Here is an 18,313-nt window from a genome sequence, read left to right as displayed (position 1 = left end):
TATTAGCCCATATATATTTTAATTATTTAATTGCATTCTGCACATAAGATAATGGAAAAATACCATCATACTTTGAATGCCAGATTTTTACAAAGTCCTTTTGGACCGTGACTTGATACTAATTGCGATTAAAAAAAACCCTTTATCTTATTAATCATAGTGCTATCATGCTTTATCTATCCATTGCATATAAATATACAAGAAATCATTGTCATAAATAAAAGAAAACAAGGTTTAAATAATAGTCGATCTACAGCTACTTTAAAGCTATTTAACTAAACATGCTGCACTTTATATCAAACTAGCTTTCACCCGCGGTTTCACCCGCGTAAGTCTGTATCCCGTAACAACAGCGGTATAGAAAAGTTGTGTTACTCCAGTTGTCCAGCTATCTACGTACCAAATTTCATTGCAATCGGTTCAGTAGTTTATGCGTGAAAGAGTAACAAACATCCACACATCCTCACAAACTTTCGCATTTATAATATTAGTAGTGTAGTAGTAGTAGGAAGTAGGATATGATAAAATATAATTTACAGACACACGTACGTAGGTACAGTTATGACACGGTAAGCAAATGACGATATTATATTCACAGCGTAATTGCATAATATAAGTATAACATATTGGTGTAATAGTTATCATAAGTCAAAAAAACTAATATAAAACTTGATAATCATATTGGCGCCAATCAATATTATAGTATATGATCAATTTATCTACAAACTCTCTTTATTATTTCAGAGTAAAACTTTTTGCGTACAACATAAATAAGAAAAAAAACATACCACCTCAGATTAAAAAAATAACGATACGAAAAAATAAACAGTCAATCCGCGCCTAACCTAACCGCCGCATAGCGTTGATCGTAAAAACACAACGATACGATAAATATCCAGCTATGTATACCTCATTGTTCTAGAATAATTTCTGCACCACAATCCATACTCGGCATACGTGTTTGCCGTCTCCTTATCACTGATAACAGCGTACATCGCTCGATTACAACGCCTTATCACTGCGCACACGATCAACACACCGCGGTCGACCCGACAGATTTACTCGTATTGTCAAACTACGAAACTCACATATTATATTTCGTCATCTACCCGCAAATGCAAAATTGTTATACTTGTTGAACCAATCACGTGCTAGCAGTGAGACTTATTTGTTTACTTTTATTCACAACCGACTAAAAAAAAGGTTGACGTATTCAGTAAAAAAAGCTGGTAAGAAAGTTGAGCTAACAATATTAATGCATAACGTCAAAACGATTACATTATGATAATAATCCATTTCTAGAAAAAAGGTCTTCTTAAAAGCGGCCAACAGACAGCAACTTCAGCAACAACAGTCGAATTGAGAGCTTTGATTTTTGAGAACCTCGGCTAGTAATTTAATACTTACATTCTAATCCTGTTCACACCTAAATACTATAGTTATTAACGAAGTTTTGATACGTAAACCGTACAGTTAAACACAAACGAAAACCATTAATCAAACTGATAAACTGATATGAAAATTATAGAACCCTGGAGGGTCAATTAGCTATGTTTAACACTAATAAATATCTAATTATATCTTATATTTGTTATCAAACATATGAAATGTAATTTCGCAGTGGAGTGGAGTAGGATTAATTTGTATTGCGAAAACACGAGCGCTATTAACTTTTTGCTAATAAGTAATAAATATAAGATGTACATCTTGTGAATCCATTTCATTTTATTCTTTATTACAAACACATCAGAGCATATTCGGAACATAAAGGAGGACAATATGACAAACATGAGAGAATATAATAAAATGATCTGAGGACGGAAAGTGAGAAGAGGGAGTTTTTTTAGCCAAAATATGGGTAGATATTTACGTTCAATAGATGAAGCGAAGTTACAGATAATTAAAAGATCGATGACGACTTTCGTTTTAACATTTCCCTCGTCATTTTTCGCACAACCACGGTTTTTTGGTTCCTTAATTTTGTTTATCTTTTACCAAAACTATTGTATTCTATCAGCTCAGAACATTCTAGTATACATTTATGTACAAAGTTTAGTTGGCAGCAAGTAGAATCGCTCACATAATTTTCAGTTGCCTCGTAACAAATTTACTGTTATGTGACATTTAAATTATCATTAATCAATTGTAAAATTATAATCATTGATTTATTGTAAAGTTAACACGGATAAGAACAGCAAAACATAACATATTAAAAATAACAAGTATGACTAATTGATAGTTGTGAACGTGTTTTTATAGAAAGCGAGATTGGGAAAACACGTTCACTACTTTTAAGTCTGTCTGTCTTTCTCTTCTTCACATCTTAACCACTGATCTGGTTCGGTACATGTAATTTAATTAATTTTAAACTCGAGAAAGGTCAAAGGATAGTTCCTATCGCATAAATCCCACAGCAACGGGAACTATGCGTAAAAAACCGCAGACTATTTTTTCTTTTGCTTATGCGAACGAAGCCGTAGGCGGAAAGGTAGTATAGTATACTACAATATTATAAAAGAACGTACCTTTTTTTTTACCTACTTAACAATTATTTCATAATATTCACCGACATTTTGCGCCAACCTGAGCCAAAAATTAACTCCAAAGCCCACAGAAAACTTTCCACCTGACGGTTCAGGAAATTATTTAGGCCAACAAGTACTGCCACCTATATAATACAAGATAATACGCAATAAACGTGCCGGCCACGTGACGTGGCTTATGAGGGCAGTGAAATGCATATAATAATAATAATAATTATCATTAATATCTACAGATAGCACGTGTATCGTAGCTTACTGTAATATCATTGATATTTGATAAACTATATATTACACATACAATGAAAAACAGTTCATGTGCTATGTCGAAACTCTGAGGTAACTTTCAATTTGCAAATGACTATGTTCAAATGCAAGTTATATTAAAATTAGTACATCGATAAGTATCCAAACTCAAATTGTGGTGATAAAAAGGAAAAATATAACAATATATGTATTCCGTGTTGAAATAACGCAAGTAATGTCCTTATTTAATACCACTTTTATTGAAATAAATTAAAATCTACTGAATACAATATTTGAATGATTCCGTATTAACTATGGTCTCATCCTTGAAACTGAGATTTATAAAATGAAACATTTAGCTATTTGTACCATGTATTTGTTTTGTGAATCTTAAATATGATGGGACAATATTGAATATAAAAATCGCTTATCGAAACAATTCTGAAAGTAGACGCAGTGCGTGAGATAGGCCACCCTAAAATCCGTGTATTATAAACCCTCGTGTTTTGTCCACAATACATTTATGTATGATAAAACTAATCATGCACCACATGTGACAGACGAAAGCTACGAATTTAGTCAGTTATTAGAGGGTCGAGATAATAGCAGGGCGCGCTTCAAACATATGCGTGATTGTGTGTGTATGTGTATTTAATAAATATTATTAGTGTTGTAAATGTATAAAAATAAATGTATTTTCTTGTGTACTTACTATACAAGAGAGAGGATGAAAAGAATGAATAACAACGCAGTTTCTAGTAAAATTATTAATATACAAAACGCAAATGTGGTTGAGTAACTGATCTATCAACGCACAACCCAAACTGCAGAAGGGATCTTAATAAATTCTATTCTTGATAAATCCCACAAAGGAATAAAATAGAGAGTGAAAGTGGTTGTACAATGAAAATTATAAGACGGCGAAGTTGTGGGCATCAGCTAGTATATTATAAGTGGTCAATAAAAATAATATCAATTCATTTAAGTATCTGCAAATGATAAGTTTTATTTATTATTGGTAATATTTTCCGCATTCCCTATATTCTTTCGATTAAAAATATTACGCGAATTATTATTCTGCAATTAATGTACCTGTATCTTATGACATACTTATTTGTGTTTGATTGGTGAATGTATTAGAACACCTTATTTCTGAAATGAAAACATCTTGTTCCTTATTGCTTGATTATTGATATTGATTACGAGGATTTTAGTTATTGTATTTGAATGTATGATGTTCCAAAATCAAATAATAAATTTTTTATTGAATTTTAGTTTTAAAGATAATGATAATAAAAATATCATAAGGGTATTATTAAGATAATACTCAGAAGTTGTTGCCACAGTAGACAGAGCGTTGGCACATTTGTGAAGACTTGCAGGCTCTGTTGGATGTATATTTCTCAACAAAAAAAAGGAAAATCAACTACAGCACCACACATATCATCATGTTTAGACTTTAGAGTATACATACTCGTAGCACGTGCCGATGGGCTGATGAAGATGATGATGATGGAGAAGAACGGTGATCGGTATTCATTCATTTTTATGTGTGAGTGGAAATGTTCACAAAAAAAAGCGAAGCTATATTTTTAATCATCGCCCACATATGACGAAAAGTGACATCAATACTGAAGTCACAAAAAGATGGCAGCGTGTTTGCATATGATATCTTATCGCGGGATGATATTGTTATGGAGTACTTGTGATGTGCGAGTTTCGACTTGTGATGTTTCATTCGTATAATAACGTGTTGAATCACGTTGTTTTATACGTGCATTATCATTGTATTTGGTGAAAATTGTATAGGTATATTTTTTTTAAAGACAAATCATTTATTTCCGTAGTTAAAAAAAAGTCAAAAGCCAAGATTTCCGTTTTATGTGCCTGATAAAAAAAATTGTATTTCTAATGTTATAAATAATGAATCTTGTTGGGCCTATTTCTATGTTTGTCAACTTATTGTGTGAGATTATATTTATACTTATCGATAAAATCAATTTATCATCTAGTTAACTATTGCATTGTACGCATTCACATTTATAGCGAATTCACCGCAAACTCGAATAACGTTAAAAGAAAACCCTAGATCGCACGTAATGGAATATTGCAGGGTAATAGATTATTCCATGCCAATCCATTTAGTAAAAATGACTTCTATTTGAGGCAATCAATTCCACAGTGATAGCGCGCGGAACATTCGCCAGTCACGAAAAGGTCCCGTATTATAGTCCTATACTCAAATATTCAGACGGCGTGTTCTAAAATAAGAGCCGACATAGTGCCCGTTGTTTATTATAATATAAACTTTTACTATCTCTCCCCGCTTTACGACTATTTGTTGAAAAATCCGTGCGATATAAAAACGCAAGCGGCCGTGCGTATTGAAAGGGGAATTAGTTATAAAATTGCAATGATATTGAAAGTTACGAGTGTTTCTTATGTTTTTATTATATTAATTGTGCGCTTTAAAATCAAGAACCCATTATATCATAATAACTGTGTCCCAATGCGCGAGAGTAACACTAATAACGAAATTAAAGTGTTGATATTTAGATTAGTGTTTTCAAAGCTGTTTCGTATTAGTTTTATTATATAGTCATGCGTGCAATACATTCCGAAAGTCAAAATATATGTCCATTTCAAATGTCCAAAACGCAAGCGCCACAGTCTTGCTGCTATCCTATTTTATAATTTTCAAAATGTTCGTATTGACCTATTTTTAAAAACGCGTGCTTTAATTGTAGTGCAAATGCTTTTGATCATATAGATTTTTTTAATACTACATAAAATGAGTTTAAATAAATTCAAATTTCCGCTTTATAAAAAAATGAAAATAAAACATAAAGCCTTAATTATTTAACTTACCTATTTACCATAAACATACTATTTACCATAACGTGAAATGAAAATTATTCAGAGTTCCACGAAAACGAGGAAATATTAGTGGGAACGTATTATAAAATACCAAAACGAATCAAATTCCCGTGCAGTGGTATTGCATTTGATCGTATGCGAGCACGAAATGTCGAACCGTACTTATAAAAGTAATTCCAGTAGAAAGACAATTTTCCTGAAAATCTATTATATGTCATTACAATAAAACATGATCACAGATAACTATTAGTATGTGCAGTTTTTTCTCCGTAACTATTCCGAGGGTAACGCTCTTGAGACAAGAATATAGATAAATAAATAAGTTCAGCTGTAACGAATAGATTAAAATATGTTGATATATAAATTTTAACGGGTATAGTAAAGTGACTACGATTTACCTTAGAAACGTGTCAGACTGTAGAGATATATTTTCTCTGGTCGCGTTTAGCACTTCAATGTTCACCGAATAATCTTTATTAAGTGCTCGAAAAATGTATAGTTTAAAACTGGTTTTTATTTCATTTAGTTACACTTCTGTATAAACACTCAAAGAAATTAATACGATATCATTTCAAATGCAAGTCATCCTTGTCACTTTGACAAATACGTATAGTAAAATATTATCTTTTAAAACTATTACTTAGCGCATTTGTTGTCTTAGACGCGTATTATATCTCTATGTACTCAACCAAAATTCCACAGGATTCATTTACTTCCTACGAGCTAAATGCGTTATCGTTCACCAATATTTGTTTTACGTCGTAACCGACTATTTCATATGACTATCTAAGATATGTATCATTTTATTTCTTACTCTTAACAATAAGATAAAAAGCACAACTATATTGAACTACATATTTGAACACATTATGCAAATTTGCAATCACTATTCACTACACAACAACCATGCGTCCGCGCAAATCCTTCCAAAGCTTGAAAATAGGAGGTAGAAAAGATGAATTTGAATAAGGTAATGGCTTACTTGTATACAAAAAAAAACATACTACAAGACCAAAAAATAAACGTAGATCTACATTATGTTTGATATACATTAAAAAGCTCAAATTCCGTAACATGTACCACATATCACTATCCACCAGCAGCGCCTGCGACAGCCGCGCTGCCATTTAAGAAATCTATTAAATTCAATACACTTACTTAGTCTTGGAGTAGGGCGACGCGGGCGACGATGCCTTGTGGTTGCGGTTCGGGTGCGTGTGTTTGTTAGCGTTGGCGTCGTGGCCGCCGCCCGGCGATATCTTGCCGGCGAGCGCGTTCAGCGATTGCAGCATGACGGGCGGCGGCCGCTGCGAACCAAGCGGCCTGGTCACGGTGAAGACTCGCCCACGTTTGCCACCACCACGCCGCTATCAACCGCTTGCTTATCTGCTGATAAGCGCGCGGGCGGACCCGTCCCCCGCGTCATCGCCACCTGACGAACGCGTCCCCAGCGTTACGTGCGAACCAATGTACGGCCGGGGGTCACTGTCCTGTCCGCAACGATGACATTTTTCACGTTTCACTATGCACACGCACTGTTTCACTACCGTATGAGCACATTCAACACGTTCACGGTTTAACTTAACTGCACAGTGCACATCCCTTTCAGTTATCTGCGAAATTTATATGGCTGTTGCGGTATTTTCGTTCGTGTTTTCAAGAGATTTTACTTTGCGCTGTTTTTTTGTATAATCTATAGTATCAATTTTATCTGCAAATCAGGCAATACAAGCCAGTCCCGTTACAAGAGCATTATATTTATAACGCCTAGTAATAAATTGTTGCTAAAATGGCTATTGGTAATTTCATATATCGGAGGGAAATTTTTTAGTCAATTCCCTACACTTGACACACGAGTCAAAGTATAAAAGTATACCATTGTACTCGGATGATTTGGAATTTATTCTTGAAAATTTGGCAGTTACTTGCTAACAATTAGGACAGTTGTTTATCAGTGAAACTGTAGTTTCATGCTTTAAATCCATTAAAAAAGAATTCAACAGATAATAGCTTGGACGTGCCAACGGCGGAGTGGTGTTGCGACGGTGCCAAACATCCCCCATGTCAGGGCAAAACGTGCTTGCGTGAACATTAAGAGTTTTAAAAACGTACAACTGAACAGTAACTTTTTGTGCGCCTGGTGAAAAAATGTTTGTAATGATGCAACATTGCCATATAAGTATTTTAGGAGTAAATCAAGAAAAGAGCGTATATGTCCCTAAAAGGCCGGCAAAGCACTTGTAACACCTCTAGTGTTGCAAGTGTTTATGAGCGGTGGTGACCACTTAACATCAGGTGGCCCACCTGCTCCTTTGCTTGCTCTGCCATAAAAAAAAAAAAAAAAAAAAAAAATATTTTGATCTGTCCCTTTTTTTTTTTTTATGTCACAGTCGGCAACGGAGCTGGTGGGTCGCCTGATGGTAAGCGCTACCACCGCCCATGAACATTTATAGAGGCATAAGGTCCATTGCAAACCTTACGCCTCTACAAATGGATTGCCGACTTTTGGGAAGGGATTAAGGAAGGATTGGCGAGAGGAATAAAGGAAAGGACTGGGAAGGGTAAGGAAAAGGATATGGGCCTCCGGCTCCCCCACTCACCGAACGAAACACAGCAGAATGCTATTTCACGCCGGTCTTCTGTGGGGGTGTGGTACTTCCCCGGTGCGAGCTGGCCCAATTCGTGCCGAAGCGTGCTCGACTACCACATACAAACCCTTCAAGCGATTGATTGTGATTCTTATTTTAAACTTCCCTTTGTAAACATCTGTATAACATCGTCACGACTAAATCAAGTAACCAAAATAAAAGACTACCGCACGTATATACTACTTATTTGAATTTAAAGGGAAAATTCCAGCGAAATAACCCATTGGGTCGCGGTAGCCGAGCGAGGCATCCGCTCCGCTCATTACATGAACATAAATTGAGATTTTTTTTTTATTCAGCACGCGAATTTCACGGTGCCACGTCACGAAGTGGTGTAACGTTGAGTTTTTCTTCCATTGAAGTTCCGAAACTATACAATTTTGTAATGAATATGTCATTAGTATAACGTTAATGTTTAGTTTTATTGTGCATTGTTTTATATTGATTCCGATTTTGGCTAATTGTTCGCTTGCTACTTGGGGATATCTTGTCGTGTTTAGAAAAAAAAAAAACAGAAGTGAGTCACCCGTTGCAATTATCAAAGATAAAGTGGGTGTTATTACGTAGCCTTATTCTTAGAAATAGAACAGCAACTTACTTTTATAACTTACATTAAATTTCTGTTTGCGCTGATTAAGAAAGTACCGTCGTATTTAGCTCATTAAAAGAGGACTTCGAAATACTATTATTTAAAAAAAAAAAAATCATATGTATGATTTACATACTCCTATCTCACTCAGTAATTACATACCGCCTTAACATTCATTTAAAAATAGATCAAATAAAATAGATCGTAAAACAGATACAGCAAGTGTTGAACAGTGGGATCTAAAGCAACCACGTAACTCGAATAACCGTGAGCCGTGAGTGTTCTATACCAGCAACGTACATTACTCGACCCTACAGCAGAAAACATCCGAGATGTCCTATCGCGCGCTGCAGCTAAAATCACATTCCGCCATTCATTGTCCCGATTCAGGTCAAGGCGTTGAGTTGCAGCGAAAACTGAAAGTGATTCATTAGTGTTGCAGTAATTATGAGCCGCCGTTTCACGAGTGCTTTTAAGCTTAAACCACTTTTTATTGGGAATAAAACATTTATTCGTGCGCAATTCGATTCACGTGCAGTTCTAGACTTTAACATTTCAATAGGTGTTGATTCATATGATATTCACCGTATTGTTTTATCATTTTAATGGCTTCCAAGCGTTGGCAAATTCAATCTGTCCTGAAAAAGATTTGAATTGCGCTAAGATATTGTATAAGCTTACATTGTAATAATGTAAATTCTTAAAAAAGAACCGACCGCTAATAAAGCGATGATAAAATCTATCCGATATCACGTTTTAAATTGAGTTAGCGAGTTCAAAAACTTTAAAACAACTTAACGGTTTTACAGAAGTCCTCCGTATCTTAAGCGAGCAGTGTCAAATTACTCGGTCGGTATCTAGATAGCAATCGAGTTAGGATTTTTCAAGACCGGACTAATTCCATTATTAACTTCTTCCTTGCCGAAGTTCCCGAGTTGAAACTATAAAATTAACAGATTCCATTTATTGATAGAAGTACCTATCTTTAGACTTTGAAGGCTCTAACGGTACGATATACGTAATAAAGTATGTCGAGACAATAACTTTTTATGTCATAGCGGGCAGCGGTTCGCCTGATGGTAAGCGATTACCACAGCCCATGAACATTCGCAAAGGTAGTGCCTCTACAAATGCGCTGCCAATTTTTGAGGAGTAAGGGATAGATAAGGATTGACGAAGAGGAAGAAGGAATGGACAGGGACATGGACAGGTATGCGTAAGTTTTTATTCTAGGTAACTATCGCGGTGTATGTATTTATTTTTTTACAATCGAATTACAGGCAAAGTCTTTTGGAGAAATAAATTAAATCACATCAAGTTCCCTATCTCTTTAATAATATAGCACAACGCTTATTTAGAACATCACTTTAATGCCTAGGGATGCTGAATATTATTTTCGTGTTCTTGTTATTCATTTTTTTACCTAATTGCCTTAAAATGTACAAATTAGCAAAAAAGTTAGTTAAATGTTTTACTAAACAACATAACTCATTAGTTAAAAAAAATTAACACAATAAGGGTCGAATATAGTATATGAAATCTAATAAAAGTATATATAACAAACTACTACGTGCTAAGTTGCTATTACTAATAAGAAACATAAAATCTCAACGAAAAAACGGTCGCATAGTAGAAAGCGCAAATTAAAAACGTCCCATTAAATATTAAACACCATCCTTCCGAGAGGAGTAGGTATTTAAAATTTCCCAACAAACTTCTCAAGACGGCTTTCTCGCCAGCTTTAAAATTAAAATAACACTGCAGTCAACTGTGACTGTAATTATTTGTTAAGCTTCCACAGTGGGTCAGTCGGGCGGCAGGCACCGAAACTCGTGCGGCAGTCTCCGAAATGTGTCACTTGATAAATGTGACGACTGCAGTGTTGCTAGTGTCAATTATGGAGGTCTGGGTGGTGGGAGTGGATATTATTGGAGCTGTGCGTGAATAGCTGTTGCTATATTAACGAAGTGCATTACTGTTTCGATAACAATAATTAGTGTACCCTTTTATTATGTCTAATACCTAATTTATTATGGTAAAAGTGCATCATATAATGTTTATGTTTATTTTTCCTATCACCTACCGATAACGCTGTATTTTAACTGTGTCTATTATCATCATCATCATCATCAGCCATATATGTTCCCACTGCTGGGACACAGGCCTCCAATGAGGGTTCAGGCCATAATCCACCACGCTGGCCAAGTGTGGGTTGGCAACCTGTGTCTGTGTTTAACTTTTAATTTCGTAGCGATATTAAACTTATGATTATTATGTCGTGTAGTTGGGAATATTTTTTGAACCATAAACCCTCATTTCTATGAGGGTTTATGGTTCAAGGGCCTGTTTCCCTTCAATGAGAATTAATACCGACTATTGATATTTAAGACCATTTATTGGGAACTCTTTTTTTTCCGCGCGATATACATTGTTTTTAAATTGTTACAGCGCTTTAACTATAAACGTTGCAACCAAATATATTTACAACCGAGAGATGTATGCAATTTCTGAATCGATTCTCCCATTTCTTATTCCGTATTAATTTACGTTGTTTCCGCCACAACACCAGGCCACTCGGCCGCGCCGTCCGTCGAGCGCTTTGTGAGCGCCGCAAGCGCTGAAGGTTGTGGAATTTCATTAATTCCCATTCGGCCAACTTTCCGGTGTGTCCTGATGAGACACAATTTGTATTTTAACATTTTCAACGTTGGAACGTCTTTGTTACAACGTCAAGATATTATCGGAGAGCGGAATGTGTACGATGAATTAATTTCGTCACTTCGTTTTGTGAATTTTCATCGCGCAATAGGTACCTGCCTGCATGCATATTTTCCCTTTTCCATTCACTACTCTATTATATTGTTTCGGTCGTCATATCATTTAAGAGAACAAATCACACAGGACTTTAAATTGAGTAATGATTTCCATTTAAAGGATTACAATTGTTTATTAAAAAAATGGTTGCCTGTAAAGTCGGTTTCACGGGCGAAGATTTTACGTGACAACGTCTTTTTCTCGGTAGAATATTTATTGATATGAATATTATTGAATTGCACAATAGGAACAAGGAATTGAATGAAAATAAGAATTGAACAAATTTTAACTATAGAAAATATATTTTGTTTACTAAAAAGACAGAGACAGAGAGACAAGCACGCGCCGATTAAATGCGCCTAATTCTCTAGTGCTGCGCGCGCGGCGGACCGATCATAGTTCGGTGACTCATCGTAACGTTACCGGGCGTTACACTTTTTCATGAGTGACTCTGAGCCGCAACCTAATTTAAGACGTTATCACGTCAAAAAAAAAATAGTTCGTTTTAAGAAGAAATATTAAGAATAAGAATGATACATATTGAAATGTGGGAGTCGAGGGCGCTTCGCCACTAAAACCTATTTAAAAAACGAATTAACTATAAAGAAAAGTCATTGGTCATGTCAATGTATTGAAAAGGTTTTATTAATTTGTTATGCCCACAATTTGCTTCAACAATGTTTGCTTTAACATCGATCCATCAATTTATTAAAACTTAACGTCTTAACTTTAAAAACAACACAAACTGTCAGTTATTTATATTTTATACATCCTACTAATATCCTTCCTACTTCTAACTTCCTACTACTATTGTAAATGCGAAAGTTTGTAAGGATGTGTGTTTGATGCTCTTTCACGCAAAAAAAAAACTGAACCGATTGCAATGAAATTTGGTACGTAGACAGTTGAACAAATGGAATAACATATAGGCAACTTTTTATACCGATATTCCTACGGAATATGGACTTACGCGAGTGAAAGCGCGGGGCGCAGCTTATAAGAGATATAAATGAAACATTGAATCAATAGAATATTGCACTTTTATATACCAATGGAGTATGAATAAATTATTTTCATGTGAGATCGATATCAGAAGCAAATTTCCCAAGCGACCTTGTAGCATTACAACATATAATTAATGAGTATATGTAGTATGATAATATTTATATTGTTTTTTCAGTTTTATTTAACAGGTTTATACCAAAGGTATTTTGTGTTTATTCAAAATGTAGAACTGTTTCATACATTCTTAACTATCTCCACCTTCACCAAAATGTATCCCAATTGGTTCAGTGGTTTAGACGTGATAAACAAACAGACATACAGAGTTATTCTTGCATTATAGTAATACTAGCTGCGCCCCGCGGTTTCACCCGCATTAGTCCGTATCCCATAAGAATATCGGGATAAAAAGTTGCTTATATGTAATTCGCAGATAGCTGGACAACTAGAATTTTATTGCAATTGGTTCAGTAGTTTTTGCGTGAAAGAGCAACAAACACACACATCCTTACAAACTTCCGCATTTATAATATTCGTAGTAGGAAATAGTAGGAAGTAGGATAAGTAGGATTAAGCAAAGGTTTATTTATTTATTGACAATTTTAATAAGGTGGGCAATTAACACGATATAAAATCGCTCCCCCAATCTCCCCTCCCCCCATGCAGCAATCAAAAGCTCGCCCATAGGTACTAATTGGGAGCGCGCGAGTGAGTTCAGCTTAGCGAGATTCCCGTGCATACGATATTATCCCTACCTGTGTGGTGTACCTGTGAGTCCTTTTGATTTCGTTCGGCAGTATGCTCCATAATAATTTGCGTTCATTATGCATCTAAAATTGATAGGAAATTTATAATTAATGCGTTGGTAGCGGGTACGAAGCGTGCGCATTTTACGAGTAATTGTAGCGTCATATTAATCATTACCTGTGGTGTACTTTGGGGTACTTTTAAGTGGGTAGTAAAAATAAGAAATTAACGGAAATATGTGTAAAGTTGACTACTACTTATTAATTTGTGTACTACCTATTAAGTTGATTTAATTCTAATTTTAATTGAATTATTACCGTTTTAAGACAATCCATTCTCTAAAGATGACCTCTGATAAACACAACGCGCTTGATTATATGTTTATTCATTCATCTAAGTACATCTCAATACTACTTTTTTACTTATATAATTCTTAACAAAATTTCTATTTTGTCTTCTCTTGTTTTTTTTTATTAGTTATTGTGATTGTCTTTTTTATTGTGAATTAACACAGTTCCCTGGTCACATCATCGATACTATGGTGTATTCTTAAGAAGCCTTTATAAACTAGCCACCGCCATAATAACCATTAGGATATTGCTCTAAGAACAAAAAAAAAAAAATTCGCCAAATTATAAAAATAATGCATGTCGTCTAAACTACAAAACGCGCTTGGATTAAGCGTACACGTGTAAATTACACCCCAAGTCGAAGTCCCGATAGAGCGTTGCCAAACGTTTGATTGCCAACCAATACGCCGCGGGCGCGCCGGGGTGAACGAACTAATGTTAATTTTCAAAATGTTCCTGTTCGTTGTTTACATTATAATATAATTACATTACAATCACGGCCTGCGGTACGCGTAAGACAAGGCTATAAACGTACGTCGATAATTATTGGTTTTTCAGTCGATACACTATTTGCATACAAGTCTCTGATAAAATGAGGTATATTCTAAATTTTAGGTTGCAACAAATGTCCTACTTTCATATAAAGTTTTATTCACATTTTTTATCACAATAGCGCAATTTTGTCATCGAAAGAAGTTATAACAAAATCAATAATTTTTCAGGGACAGCACAGCACAATGTGCTAACGAAACCAACAACTTTAGCATAATATGATATTATTGTCGGTTGTATGCTATTAAACATATTATATGTATGCCACATGATATGTTTAAAAGTATACAACAAACGTTGAATATCAGTCGGACAATGCGAATGTCTTTAAATCAATAAACTGTCTTCAAATAAACGATTACCTATACTCGTATATTAAGACTGATAAGAGTGATAGTGTCCCAGTGGTGGTGGTCTTTTGTAATTAACGAAACGATGCAGTATATATGATACTTGTTAACTTCAGCCTGCTAAATTTCATTAAATTCAGTAAGCATAATACAAAGTCTACTTAAAACCAAAGTTTAAACTAAACACAACGAAATTGAAAACACCGATCTATTTATAAGCGAATTCGAGTCCATTGAAACTCAGTCGGAATGTTGGCATTGGTTTTTAGACTGAGTCAAACAAGCCCCCGAGCCGGTCGAGCTGCGAGCTAACTGCTTCTCTTGGCTTCCACTTAATTAACTAATATTTACACGAAACGATTCCGCAGTTACACCTGCCGGTCGCATGGCGGCTGCGGTCGCCGCGAATTCAATTTACACGGTATCTTTACGATATTTACTTAACCGTTTCAGTGATTGCACGCTGTGGAGCTTTGGCGAGATAGCATTTTATTATAACAGTGCAATATTATAAAGCGTAGTGAAAGTATTTAGGTGAAATGGCAGATGGGTTTTGCATTCGTGTCTATTTTAGACATGCGTGTTATTTAACGAGAAACATACAAGAATGAATGAGGTTTTTAAGTAGGCAAATAACTTACAATATAGACTTTTTCATACATTATTTATATACAGTATTTTTCAGCACTGCAGTATTGTTTTAGGTTAAGTTACCGCGCCGAGACTCGGCAGAGGCACAATCGGTAGCGCAGTTTCTAAAATTGTCCCTTAAACTTGCTCCTATCGTTCAGTTAACGCTCATTCGTGCCAAGATTGCTCCACTGTTTTGCAATTTAAAAAGTGTGCTGCAACCACCCCGGCCTTCTTTTAGCCATCCTCTTCAGGTAATTCGTGAGTCTAAGTTTTTTAATAACGTAGGTTAGCGCGACGACGAATGTTTATTGCGTTTTTATTAAAAAGCTTATTAAATTTTATAGTCTATGCGCTTCGAGTAAGTGGCACTCGCTCGGTAGGTAATGTCTGCGTTCATTGAGTCCCTTTTGTTTTGCAACTATGTTAGCATTTAATGTCTGACTTCTTACCATAATATAATGACTCATTTCGATTCTCGTTTTTTTATAATATATTTCACCATAGCATACAGCTTCATGATCAAAATATTTCAAATATTTAATGAGATGCTTCATTCACTCATTCAAAAAACCTTTCTCAATATAGTATTAGAAAAAACGAAATGTACATTAATTTCTGTATTAAATATTACATCTATATTTTTCTAATAAACCTCTTTTTATGATTTTTTTTATCATTTATAATCAACAAAAGGCCTAATCGACTTTTAACCTTTTTTCACTCCCTCTCTAAATACCTTTGGGGATATTTAACGAGAGAGCACTACACTATAGGAACACGTAATTCCGTCATTCGGTTAGTCGTCACTTGAACTCAATCAAACGTGGCACATAAAAACAGTGTTCAAGAGAATCCAGCCCCTTCAAAACATCTCTACGTCCGACGTTGTTCACAGCTCGGGAACCGGCGGTAGGGCTGGCGGAAATAATTAATTGGGCCCTTCGTTTGTTGTAATTAATTTCAGTTTTTATTTTTTTCAGCCAAATGTTATCTAATTAACGGTACTTTGCAAAGCTTTGTAGTGGGGTTTAGAGTAAATATAATATTTATGTATCTAGTATTTAAATCATACTTCAAAATGAAACTTCTGCAACAGACAGTAAATATTAAGATCGAAACTTGAAGTCTGTGTTTTGAAAAAAAAAATACTATCTTACCAAAACTGTAAAGTTTGTCGAATACCCACTAAGCTGATCTAATAAGCCAATAAAAATTATGACGTTAATGTATCTTCTATTTAGTTAATGTAATAGTAAAATTAAAAGTGTTTCATTATTAATGGCAACCCTACAACGTCATCTTTTTTCGCAAGCTCTTAGGATTAAGTACCTTCACGATTCGCTGACGCAGGCTGTGTGGCAAAAACCTGTAATAGTTGCCTGATGATCTCTGCTCCTACATAATATTTTAATCCCCAGTGAGCTTCGTGGAAAACATTGTTATAATTACGACCTACATTTTCTCTCAATGTTGTTTGCGTATGAAAAATAAAGTGGGACATTGCTTTGTATAAACATTAAACGCGACAAAGGATATTAAAAGCAATTGGGGTCTGCAAAAATATACCTACATGCGTATTTCTACAAAATATTTCGCACCAAAAACAAAGTCGAATTGCTGTTACCGAAAGCAATTACGCGGCGGAAGCCAATTGTGAAGTTATTTCAAACTTTTACAATCTCAGTTATCTATAAAACAAAAGAGGTTCTTTATTTCATTATATAAAACACAGCGACCCGACACAATGGTCAATGAGAGAAGCCGCAAAAGTGGCCGGCGCGATTCGCTCGTACTGCCAACAATCTTATTAAAAGTTACCCCACGTGGACCGTTTGTTTAACTTTATTCCTATCCCTGACCGGTCCCGGAATAGCCTCGGAACTGTCCGGGAAAGTACGTTGAATCCCGGGGCGAAAGGAATTTAAAACTGGAACGAGGCAGCGCCTTCGTTCGTGTATCGTTTGTACTTTTTCTTACCGAAATGTACTGAAATCCGGGCCTGATTTAGAACTCGCCCCGCATTAGTTTTATTTGGATTTATGTCTGCGCTTTTTATTCGCCGTTTTACCAATGTATTCATAAATACTACGTTACGTGTATTAAAGTTGGATGAAATTTGCTAAATAAAGTTTATTGTTATTTGCTTTCAACGTTATTATTTTTATAAAACTTTAATTTCTTTGTTTCCGATGAAAGTTAGGGATTTTTAGCAGATGTATTTTATTTTATTTTTTTTCATATTATCAACTGTTTGCTGTTTCTTTAGTATTCAACGCTTAAACAAGAAATAATAATATTGAAGTTATAAATTCTTGCAACACGGTGATGGTCCCAAGTCAATTGAGTCGAATTAATTACCTATATTTTGTGTTCACGCTTTAACATTGATGTTCCAGTTTTTCTATGTACATTTAGGTGTATTGTTTATTTTATAATACTAGTATCTATTTTATATATAATATTAATTACACACGAGTCAAACGTGCTGCTATCAAATTATGGAATATTACGAATTTGACTCAATTAATCGATACAAGCATTGTATATTATAGCTAACGTACCTAACGTAATATTAACCAAAACTCGGATAATATTCGTTCGACATCCGAAAGGGGTCATCGCCGAAGGCTGTTTCGCTGGTTATTGGTGGAGTTTCCATCAAATTTCTATCCGGCAACTTTCGCGTCCTAACTGAAATCAATTTTACGGTTATTCGGACGAATGATGTGAGGTGTGTTACAAAACTAAACTTTAACGTACGTTGGGCAGGTACGTGTAAATAAATTTGTGGATGACAAAGCTTCTACATAGCTGTGCGGTGGAGTGTCCGATTTGAATAGAGCATATAAAACGTCTTTTTTTTATTTCAAATGCAATTTAGCAATCAATTGTGAGACTAGAATTAATAATATAATATGCTATAAGGAATCAATTAACTAATCTTGCAGTGTTCGTATGTTTTTTT

The 18,313-nt window shown here is 35.0% G+C and overlaps 1 protein-coding gene across 1 annotated transcript in view; it reads right to left on the bottom strand.

The window, feature by feature from the left end:
• The window catches only part of LOC119834360 (CUGBP Elav-like family member 2), a 109,034-nt gene extending 101,769 nt beyond the window's left edge, over nucleotides 1-7,265 (bottom strand). Inside the window, exon 1 of the mRNA XM_038358704.1 lies at nucleotides 6,822-7,265. Within this exon, the coding sequence (XP_038214632.1) occupies nucleotides 6,822-6,955 (134 nt within the window). The 5' untranslated portion in view covers nucleotides 6,956-7,265. The remainder of the gene's footprint in view (nucleotides 1-6,821) is intronic.
• Between the last annotated feature and the right edge of the window lie 11,048 nt (nucleotides 7,266-18,313).

Source organism: Zerene cesonia, chromosome 19 (assembly GCF_012273895.1).
Source record: "Zerene cesonia ecotype Mississippi chromosome 19, Zerene_cesonia_1.1, whole genome shotgun sequence".
NCBI classification, from domain to species: domain Eukaryota; kingdom Metazoa; phylum Arthropoda; class Insecta; order Lepidoptera; family Pieridae; genus Zerene; species Zerene cesonia.
The sequence above is the reverse complement of the archived record's forward strand: the minus strand, read 5'-3'. Positions and strand labels throughout refer to the sequence as shown.